At 32.4% G+C, this 12,108-nt stretch overlaps 2 protein-coding genes across 2 annotated transcripts in view; both read right to left on the bottom strand.

Annotated features, from left to right (window-relative positions):
- Nucleotides 1-2,922, bottom strand: part of HELRODRAFT_188202 (hypothetical protein) — a gene marked incomplete at its 5' end in the record, with an annotated part of 18,761 nt that extends 15,839 nt beyond the window's left edge. The window contains 7 exons of the mRNA XM_009016981.1: nucleotides 1-62; nucleotides 391-444; nucleotides 791-943; nucleotides 1,233-1,313; nucleotides 1,721-1,825; nucleotides 2,426-2,480; nucleotides 2,906-2,922. The exon at nucleotides 1-62 is cut by the window's left edge and continues 28 nt beyond it. Of these exons, the coding sequence (XP_009015229.1) occupies nucleotides 1-62; nucleotides 391-444; nucleotides 791-943; nucleotides 1,233-1,313; nucleotides 1,721-1,825; nucleotides 2,426-2,480; nucleotides 2,906-2,922 (527 nt within the window). The remainder of the gene's footprint in view (nucleotides 63-390; nucleotides 445-790; nucleotides 944-1,232; nucleotides 1,314-1,720; nucleotides 1,826-2,425; nucleotides 2,481-2,905) is intronic.
- Nucleotides 2,923-5,262: 2,340 nt separating this feature from the next.
- Nucleotides 5,263-5,514, bottom strand: HELRODRAFT_153150 (hypothetical protein; the record flags this gene model as incomplete). The annotated part of the gene is made up of 1 exon (XM_009016980.1): nucleotides 5,263-5,514. A coding segment is annotated over one exon (252 nt), but the record flags the coding sequence as incomplete, so codon positions are not given.
- Nucleotides 5,515-12,108: the final 6,594 nt, after the last annotated feature.

Below are 12,108 nucleotides of genomic sequence, written 5' to 3'. Positions count from 1 at the left end.
AGTGAAGCATTGTGAGGTGCCCCACACGTCTCCATGTGCAGCTTGTCAAACTGAGAAAACACCTATGGATATATTTCATTTATTGGCTATTATTTATATTTATTTATTTATTTATTCATTCACATTCATTCGTTATTTGTTCGTTCGTTCATTCATTTATCCATCCATTCATTCATATACCCATTCACTCATTCGTTCAACTATTCATCCATCCATACATCCATCCATCCATCCACCCGTCCCGTCCGTCCGTCCATCCATCCATCCATCCATCCATCCATCTATCCATCCATCCATCCATCCATCCACCCATCCACCCGTCCGTCCGTCCCGTCCGTCCGTCCATCCATCCATCCATCCATCCATCCATCCATCTATCCATCCACTAACATCAACTATGAAATCCTCTTTCAAATGTTCAGTGGTGAACTCTTTGAACTCGTTCTATAGAATGTAATTATCACCATCCTCATCACAATGATGGTGATGATAGCGACGATGACGTTAATGATAATGGCAATAATGATAATGGTAACGTTTGGTGGGGTGGGGGGTACAGCCCTCATGCCGCGGGTCGGTCAGACGGCCCATGGCATGGCTTTGGCCCCTAATAGAATACCGAGTACAACAGCCAGATAATAATTATTCCCCCAATAAACTATGTTAGCGACGCTTGAAATAAAAAAATACAACAGACTATAAAATCGTCATCTCTTTCAATCATCATCTCTCATCATCTCCACCACCACCACCATCACCACACGCCACCACCACCACCACCACTACTAACGTTATACGGATGGACATCACCATCTTTGCTATAGGCCAGTATGAGTTTCAGTGACCTGACCAAGCTCAGTTTCTCTGCGAAATAAAATGCACTGACGTCATCAATCAGTCCCTTCAGCTGGTCATCTCTCCTTGGATCTCTTGATAACAATTTCTGTAAATAATAACATCTGATTATGGTAGTAGTAGTGGCAGTAGTAGTAGTAGTTGTTGTAGTAGTAGTAGTAGTTGTTGTTGTTGTAGTAGTTGTAGTAGTAGTAGCAGCGGCAGCAGTAGTAGTAGTAGTTAAAAATAGTATATGGTAATTGATTTTTTGATAGATAAATTTCATCGTCGTCGTCGTCATCGTCATCATCGCCATAACTTTTATCATCATCATCATCATCGCAATCATTATCATCATCATCATCATCGCCAGCATCATTATCATGAATGAAACGAACATCGAGATCATCATCAGTTCCCTCGTAACACCTCGACAGATACATCTCAAACAACTTTGAACACTGCTCAAGGTCAAGGTTCTGTAATTAATTAATTAATTAGTGAATTAAATATAATTTATTAATTAATTGCATTAATTAAAATAATAACTATAATAATAATAATAAAAACAATAAACTCTATTTTTACCAAATTTTCGGCCAGGTATGCCATGAATTTCAACTGAGGCTCCGAAAATCCTTCCAACTGTTTACATCCATTGCTGTCTTTGCTTTATGAAAAATCATAATTTATTATTATTATTATTATAAGTTAAAGAACAATAATGATCATAATAACATGAACAGTAATAATAATAATAATAATAATGATGATGATGATAACAAATGCCAGAGCAAACACAATAAAAATAATAATAATAAATAATAATAATAATAATAACAATAACATGTGGCACAGTAAAATTAAGTATTCAAATTTTTCAAACTTTAAACAAGAAGAAATTATTTTTTAAATACTTCCAAGGCTGATAATAATTCAGGCATGATTTTAATATTCCGCGGTAGATTTCCAGCTCTGTTTTTACGAGGTCCTAAATATGGATTTTATTAATTTAATTCATCTGTATATGCAGCGTAGGTTATTTTCATTTTTACGATGCACATATTTTATTTATTTGTGTAGATTTTATTTATTCAGTTACAGTTTTTAAAGTTTATACTATAAGTCAAAAAGGTAAAAACTAAATGCTACATGCTTCAATTTTTCTAATCTAATTTCACATTTATTTATTTCAAGTATTTTAGGAAGTTTCTGTATGTGATTTCACACTAGCACACACACACACGCACACACAAATAAACAAGTGAACAAACTAACACAGACATACACACATATGCATACTATATTATGTTGGTGTTGATATATGTTATATTATAAGTTATATGTATGAAACTCACACACACACACACACACACACATATATATATATACATATATATATATATATATATATATATATATATATATATATATATATATATACATATAAACAAACTATATTGGATTTGATATATGTTATATGTATGATTGTGTTGTTAATAGAGCACTAGAGTAAGACATTATAAGTAGTTAACAATGTTAATAATTGTGATAAGGAATAAATGGGAAAAACCCAGATCATCACACAGACCTTTGGCCAGACGACAGAGGCACCTGATATAAATTGCCAGAAATCGCATGTTGAACTGGAAATAATTAAATTTAATTAAATTTATATTTAATAATAAACTTTTAATTGAATCTACCCAATTTACTGCCAATTAATAAATTAGTTAATTGATATTGATACTTAATAAATTTTTAATAAAAATTTATTTACTGACAGTTATTAAAAAATATTTTTTAAATTTATAAATTCAAAACTTCAATTCTTAAAAAAAATTAAAAATATTAAAAACTAGAAAATTTAGTAAGTTTTTTTAGTTAAAGTTTTAGACTTATACTCTTATAGAGTAGAGAGCCAGGGTTTCAAGATTCACCATAAAATTAAAATCACAATCACATTATATAATAATATCATAATTGCAAATAAAGACATTTTAATGTTCACTAAATAATCATTTTTTGGAAAAAAAAACTTTGATGGTTAAATTTGTCAAAAAAAACTTACTAGAGTGTTTCGCTCATGCTGAAAATTGAATTTTTCAAAAAAATGAATTAAAGATTGATGTTAATGTAAACATGACAAATTTAAAAATTTTACTTTATGGAAAACCAGTTACTTTGTTAGACAATATTTTAGCCTGTCTTTGGTTTTATATTCTAATTCTAATTATATGGTATGGGCAATTAGTTGCAAAATCGTTGGAGAAAATGGTTTCATGTTAACAGTAGTTATTTTACTACATGGTAGTTAATCAGCCGGTATACGTAATTACAATACATTTATAATGTTGTATTTATATATTCAAATTGTACAATTGTGTTATGGTGTAGTCTCAAATTATTTTGAATTCTCTCAGGAAATTTTAAACGTTTTACTATATATACTAGTTATTTTTATCAACAATTTAAAAATTTTATCAATAATTAAAAAAAATTAAAAATTGATTTCATTGCGATATCGATAATGATTTTTGTGACCTGACTGATTAAAAAGCATCAAAGAAAGTTAAAATAGAATGGAGAATTTGTTATATTGGGATATTCGTTTAAAAAGAGAGCAAAATTTTAATATAAAAGCGCTTATAAATCTACACATATTGGCTCAGCTTGGCTTGGTTCGGCTCGGAATCGGATGTTAAGCAAGGTGTGGTCTTAAACTATTTTGAATTCTCCCCGAAAAATTTGAACTGCGTGCGTACATATATAGCAATGATTACTGTTGTTTTTATAATAAATTTATAAAATATATAAATATAGCGAGCAAAATTTTAACATAAAAGCGCTTATAAATCTATGCATATTGGCTCAGCTTAGCTGGGCTCGGCTTGGAATCGGATGTTAAGCAAGGTGTGGTCTTAAACTATTTTGAATTCTTCCCGAAAAATTTGAACTACGTGCGTACATATATAGTAATGGCTACTGTTGTTTTTATAATAAATTTATAAAATATATAAATATAGCGAGCAAAATTTTAACATAAAAGCGCTTATAAATCTATGCATATTGGCTCAGCTTGGCTTGGTTCGGCTCGGAATCGGATGTTAAGCAAGGTGCGGTCTCAAGCTATTTTGAATTCTCCCCGAAAAATTTGAACTGCGTGCGTACATATATAGCAATGATTACTGTTGTTTTTATAATAAATTCATAAAATATATAAATATAGCGAGCAAAATTTTAACATAAAAGCGCTTATAAATCTATGCATATTGGCTCAGCTTAGCTGGGCTCGGCTTGGAATCGGATGTTAAGCAAGGTGTGGTCTTAAACTATTTTGAATTCTTCCCGAAAAATTTGAACTACGTGCGTACATATATAGTAATGGCTACTGTTGTTTTTTATAATGAATTTATGCATATTAGCTCAGCTTGGCTTGGCTCGGCTTGGCATTGGATGTTAAGCAAGGTGTGGTCTCAAACAATTTTGAATTCTCCCGGAAAAATTTGAACTGCGTGCTTATATATATAGCACTGATTACTGTTGCTTTTATAATGAATTTTTATTATAAATATATAAAGTGACTGGAATCCATGTATACAAATAATTAAATTATATTAGATTAGATTATGTTTATATGAAAAGCAATATAGCAGATTCAACCAGCCAATCAGAAAGTTTCGAAGGCGTTCGTTCGATGACTTCAATTTAGTACGGTTAGCATTTTGGTTAAGCCTGTACAATAGTGTAGTACATACATTAAATAAGTTTTTTATTGATGTGAATGATTGAAATGATGAAAATATATGGTTGAAACGAGTATAAATAGGAGCTGAAAAATTGTTGAAATCAGATCAGGCATTTCTGCCTCGCTCGAGTCGGAGTGCCTGATCTCATTTTTTTATATTTATATTTTTTTAATTAATTTATTTTTATTTAATTTTATTTTATATAGAGTTATATAGAGTTATATAGAGTTTGCATGTCTGTGGTTTGTGTGTTTGTATGTTGTATTTTTTTATATTTTAGGTGGGTTCTTTAGCGGTTGCTCATACATACATACATACATCATGTTTGTTTGTGTGGTAGTATTTTATGTTCTGTTTTACTCCTTTTTCTCTTTCTTCATGAGTCTTGAGTTAAGTTAATAAAGCATAGGTAGGTGAGGTAAAAATTAATTTATTATATAGATAGGATAGGGCATAAGGTAATTTAGTTACATAGGTAGGTTAGGGACTCCTATTCTTTTACTCTACTTGGTGGTGTGATTTTTGTTTTGTTTTGTTTCACATCATACATTCAGCAGGTACGCGGTGGTTCCTGGTTTTAGTGGGATTTTTATTGATTGAATGTGGTAGTATGCATGGTTATATAGAGCATAAATCTTATATAGAGCATAAATCTTATATAGAGCATAAATCCTATATAGAGCATAAATCCTATATAGAGCATAAATCCTATATAGAGCATAAATCCTATATAGAGCATAAATCCTATATAGAGCATAAATCCTATATAGAGCATAAATCCTATATAGAGCATAAATCCTATATAGAGCATAAATCCTATATAGAGCATAAATCCTATATAGAGCATAAATCCTATATAGAGCATAAATCCTATATAGAGCATAAATCCTATATAGAGCATAAATCCTATATAGAGCATAAATCTTATATAGATACCTTTCTTTGAGGTTCTTTTTTTTGCCGACCGGTCGGCTTCTTTGCGTTTCTCTATTTTCATTTTAATTAAATAAGATTTTCCATTCATTTTGGTTCATTCAGGTTCATTCATTCAGGTTTAAGCTTCCAGAGGAGTTCATTGTGGATGATCAGAATGGTTGTCATGTCACGCTACGTTCGTTCATTCAGTGGCAAAGAATGCACGCCTGGCTGAGGTTCGTTTTACGGTTTCTTTGCGGTTCCTTTCTTTGCCAGTTGGCTGGCTTTTTCGGCGGAATTCACCGCGGCTCGTTTTTCTATTTTCATTTAACTTAGTCAAATAAATAAGATTTTTCCATTTCATCCATTTTATTCAGGTTGAAGCTTCCAAAGGAATTCATCGTGGAAGATGTCAGACTACGTTCGTTCATTCAGTGGCAAAAAAGATTCGCCTGGCTGGGATACGTTTTATTCTTTTTTCTCTGTTTTTCTCTGTAATTTAACATTAAGTAAGAATGCTCACACGCACACACACACACACAATTACATTACGTAGCTATATAGGTAGGTTAGATAGGCATAATTTTAATTGTAGGTAGGATAGATAGGAAGCATACAACAATAATGTAGTTGAATAGGTTGGCGCGTAAGTTTATCGCTTCTATTTTTTCTTGCACCCACATTACACGCATCAGCGTATTACACACACGCACAAATACATACATAAACACATATGTTAGTATTTGAGCGTTATTTTATTTTCATTACACATTCTAATTTATTATTACTAAGGTTGAGAGTAATTTAATTTCATAGGTAGTTAAGGGCAATAATGTAATTCTAGGAACAATCTTGTAATGTAAATTAAAACGCTGTAAGTGTATCGATAGGTAGGTTAATTATTAAGTTTTACATTATTATTATTAGGTCGGAGCCCAAGGCATTACGTAGGTGGTGGGGTGGGTGCCGAAAGGCCAATGAATTGGGCTTTTGAGTTTTGTAATTTTAGGTAAGCTAGGACCATAATGTAATGAATAGGTAAGTTAAGGCTACGTTGTAACACATACTCATTAATAGATTTAGGGTTTAAGTTTTATATTATTATTACTAGGTTGGAGCCCAAGGCATTACGTAGGTGGTGGGGTGGGTGCCAAAAGGCCAATGAATTGGGCTCTTGAGTTTTGTAAAATTAGGTAAGCTAGGGCTTAATTGTAGTGAATAGGTAAGTTGAGGGTACGATAGCCGATAGACTCTGAATTTCGAAGTCCCTTGTCAGAGGTAAGCCTTGGTGGCCAGTGGTGAACCGGCAATGGTTTACTATCCGGACGGCAATGGTTTACTATCTGCACTGTAATGATTTACTATGCGGCACGGCCATAGTCTACTACCCGCACGGCTTCCGGACGGCAAATGGTTTACTATCCGCACGGCAATAGTCTACTATCCGCACGGCAATGGTTTACTATCCGGTGCCCTGGCTGTCGGTGAACCTCTGTGCAAGGAGGGAGAATGAAGGGGGACTTTCGACTATCGTACCATTAATAATTTAATATATATTAGCTAAGGTAATTGAATAGGTAGATAGGATTATTTTTATTAAGCAATTTGAGATGCAGGCACGCTAAGCTTTCCGATGAGAATCTTCTCTTTATCTTTCTCCATCAACACGAGCTGTGTTTCAACAACAATCTTGAGGAAGACTGGCACCAGTTTTGGAGGACAACATAGGAATCGGACCGCATTCAACATTCTGCCTTTGTCGAATGGACGACGGTAAGTTTTTTTTACATTTTACTTACTTTATTATTTTGAAATTTTATTTATTTGACATTATTTTCATTTTATAATTTAACTCTAAGATTCTAACATTCATTTACTACTACACAAATAAAAAAATTTTGTTTACAGAATGATGAGAGGTGGGCAGTGGTGGGAGTCAGCACGTTTTAGATGGTGGTCTCTTGATGATTTACATATGATGATGGTGGTGTAGAAAGAATCAGCTCGTTGGCTGTTCGACTGACACTCTGAAGTTCGAATGGTATTTTGTGTGCCGACCAGATGGTGGTGGTCGGTGCAATGGAAAGTACAGTAACGACGATTTTTGAAGTAAGGTTTAGTTTCGTTTTTTATTTTTCTCATTCGTTCATTTTATCACTCAACCTTTTAAATTATTCTTCTATTAATTGATTCGTTAATTCATTCTATTCATTAATTGAATCATTTATTTATTAATTCATTCATTCATTCACTCATTCATTCAACCAATTATTCAATCATTCGGTTAATCATTTATTCGATCGTTCCTTTGTTCCTTGATTTACTAATACGCTATTAAAAAAATGTCTACAGAATGATGAGAGGTGGGCTGTGGTGGGCATCAGCACGTTTCAGATGGAGGTCTCATGATGATCGTTCCGATGACAATTCGAAGATAACAACGACGGTTTTTGAAGTATGATTTAGTTTCTTTTTTTTATTTTTCTCATTCATTCACTCATTTCATCACTATCTTTCAAATTATTCCTCAGTTAATTTATTCATTGATTCATTCTATTCATTCATTAAATCATTGGTTGATTAATTAATTAGTTAATTTATTCATTCAACCAATCGTTCAATCATTCAGTTAATCATTTATTCGTTCGTTCCTTTGTTTCTTGATTTACTACTTCGCTAATTAATAAAAACTTGTCTACAGAATGATGAGAGGTGGGCTGTGGTGGGCGTCAGCACGTTTCAGATGGTGGTCTCATGATGATCGTTCCGATGACAAATCGAAGATAATGTTAAAGGTAAATTTGTTTTCGTCTCATTGAACATTTGAAATTACTCGAATTTGAACAAAGATTTTGTGTTATCTCAAAAAGATAAGTTGCCTATTTTTTCCAATTGCTTTTTTATTTTAGTGAATTTTTTTTCAATTTATTTTTCAGTATCTGGTCAAATTCATTCCATCGATGCGTGTCAGATGATGGTCGGTGCAATGGAGGTTCGTCGGTAGTGAGTGAAGTTTCTGGAGAGTGCGCGCCCGCACATTTACATACACACACATCAATACAACACATACATACACAACATCCATTCATTCGGTGTCGTTGTTGTTATGTTTCTCTTCAACTTTCTATTTTCTTTACCGTGAGCCGGGCTTTAATTTAATTCATAGGTAAGTTAGGGACTGAGATGAGTTAAACAATTGTAAGTAGGCTAGGGCTTAACATTAGTTAAAAAGCTTCAAGTAAAATAAAAACGCTAAAATATGTTAAATAAAACACTTAAAACATTTAAAACGAGAAATACAAATTTGTAGGTAAGTGAGTTGAGTCAATGATTATAAGTAAGCTAGGGCCCTGAGAGTAATTTAATTATAGGTAGGTGACTGACTACTATTTTTGCGACTTCTTACTAGTTTTGTGTGATGTGTTTGTTTTCGCTGCACAACACCACACCAACAAAACAAACTACATTTCATTCTTGTCGTCGCCTTAAATTGTACCTTTTTGAACAATCTTTTTAATAATGTCTATTTATTTATTCATTAAATGTTGACTGGTTTCTAGTTTTTTTAAATTGGTTATATAATTTTTGGATATTTCTTGATTTACTTTGTATATATGCATGTATAAATTATTTCTGTTTAGTATGTTGGTTTAGTCATTATGATATGTTGTGAACTGTTTTTAATAAATGTTCATGTTACGTGGTTTATTATCCTTCGAGAACTTCTAAGGAGTGTGTATGATAATAATAATAATGGATAATAATTATTTTTATCGGTCGATATTTTGTTATATTTGTTTATTTAAAATACGAATTTTTTTAAAAAATTGACATTTTAAGATTTTAATTAACCGTCACTTTTTATTTTTGAATGAATTCAAATAAAAGCAACTATTGTGTTTTTCTTTCTTTACTAAAATCTCGAAATTGTTTGTAGATCTGTACGGTTAACTGTTTGTTCGAGTTTGAACAGGCCTTGCAAATTTTTTTTATATATTTTTGTTTTTATTTTTGTTTATTTGGTTCATTCAATTTAGTTGATTGATCGGTTGATTGGTTGATTGGTTGATTGGTTGATTGATTGGTTGATTGGTTGATTGGTTGGTTGATTGACTGACTGACTGACTGACTGACTGACTGACTGACTGACTGACTGACTGACTGACTGACTGACTGACTGACTGACTGACTGACTGACTGACTGACTGACTGACTGACTGACTGACTGACTGACTGACTGACTGACTGACTGACTGACTGACTGACTGACTGACTGACTGACTGACTGACTGACTGACTGACTGACTGACTGACTGACTGACTGACTGACTGACTGACTGACTGACTGACTGACTGACTGACTGACTGACTGACTGACTGACTGACTGACTGACTGACTGACTGACTGACCGACCGACCGACTGACTGATTGTTTGATTGTTTGATTGATTGATTTATCTCATAGTATTGTATACATGAGAAAAAATTCGATTAAGCCAACCTACGGCTTCAGTAAGCCACTGTTTTTCACCTGACAAAAGCAATTTCTATATTTATACTGACAAATATAATTGTGATATGAATATATTGATTTATTTAAAGCATTATATGTACAAAAAACTGTTATCGTAAGAGTTCTATGAAACCCTGTAAGCCACTGCTGTAAGCCAACTTATGATTTCAGCAGCCAGTTTCTTATGAGCACCAGCAGAGTGTAAAATATTCATTGAATATAATGAAGATAGTTGTTCAAATAACAATTTTGATTTATTTAGGCCGTTTATTTCATAAGCAAACAAATTTTTAACATGATCGAATAGTGTAAAAAAAAAGGTGACTATAGTTCAATCCTACTAAGCCAACCTTCGGCTTCAGTAAGCCACCGGATTTCACCGGACCAAAAGCAATTTTTATATTCAAATTAACAAAAATAATTTAATAATACATAATTCTATTAATCATTATTAAAATTAAATAGAATTACTTCAATGTTTTAAGCATATTAAATCAAGTAAATATTTCATATAGCTTGCTCGTTAAAATCCATGCAATTTCGTAAGCCAACAATCCAAGCACGACAAATAGCCCAACCGATAGATCGAATTGATCGATTAGTCCTATTATTCTAGTTATGTGGTTGTAGTTATTCTAATTATATGGTTTTATACACATAAATAGAATAATTACTAATTAATTAATAATTTTATATTATTATTATTATTATAGCGCTAATCAATTGATTGATTCATATCTATATATATATATATATATATATAGAGAGAGAGAGAGAGAGAGTATATACGTATGATATATTCTATGGATTGATCATTTAACATATGATCAGGAAATAAAGTCAACAAATTTTAAATTTGCAGATGACATGCAAACAGTGTAAAATATGGTTTATTGTTGCAGATCCCTTGATTTTCCTAACTACCAACACCGATGTTAACTACAATGGTCTCTATATTTCCAATACCAACTTTGTTGAACGTTTATTTCACTACCAACAAATGAAATTTAACATAGATAAATGCTCCGTCATTCACATGAGGACAATAAACAAGCAAAATTTATTAGAATTTGGAGTCAGACCTCTAAAGGTTTCATTGGAAGAAAGGGACCTTGGAATAATTATAGACAAAATGGGAAACCTACCAGGCAATGTATAGAAGCAGCAAAAAGAGCAAACAATACGCTTAGCATGATAAAAAAAAGGCGATTGCTAACCGAGATAAATCAATAATGTGAAATCTATATAAAACGTTAGAACGACCTAAATTAGAATACTGCATACAGTGCACACTGACGAAAAGACAAAGAAGTGTTGGAAAAAGTTCAAAGACGGGCAACCCGGATGATTAACAATTGTGAAAAACTTTCATATGAGGAAAGATTGAAGAGATGTGGACTGACATTTTTGGACAAACGTAGGACTAGAGGAGATCTTATTCAGGCATACAAAATCATAATAGGTAAAGGTAAGATAGATTCATCCCTATCAATCAATCAATTTTCGTTTAGCGTCCAGAGACCCAGTTTCCCGAGGTAGGACGTTGTTTTCTTTGCCATCAACTTTTTGCGCCAAATTAGACGATCAGTTGTATCCATTTCATTTAAATTTAGAGCTTTCATGTCTTGCTCGATTGTTTGCGACCAGGACTTTTTTGGACGGCTTTTGAGACGTGTGCCAGGTACTTCAACATCTGCAAGAGAAGTTATGGCACTGTTTCCACTTCGTTTGACATGACCAAACCACCGCAGACGGTGTTACCGGCATTCGTCCTATTCTTAAAATTTACTACACAAAATAGAAACACAAGAGGGCACAGTACAAGCTTTTCAAAAAAGGGTAGTAACAATAAAAGAAAGCTTTTTCAGTTTAGAACATATATATATATATATATATATATATATATATATATATATATATGTTGGTAATAGACCATAATTTTTACAATATTACCGAATGTTATACCGAACATATTACCAAAATTCTACCGAATGTTTGGCGTTAATACGTTTGTATTTCGTTTTTTCGATTTTTCTCACTAAAGTTTTTTGGTGAACGTTTAGTTTATTAAAATTCAAAATAAACTTATTTTTCGAA

This window comes from Helobdella robusta, assembly GCF_000326865.2.
Source record: "Helobdella robusta unplaced genomic scaffold HELROscaffold_2, whole genome shotgun sequence".
NCBI lineage: Eukaryota > Metazoa > Annelida > Clitellata > Rhynchobdellida > Glossiphoniidae > Helobdella > Helobdella robusta.
The sequence above is the reverse complement of the archived record's forward strand: the minus strand, read 5'-3'. Positions and strand labels throughout refer to the sequence as shown.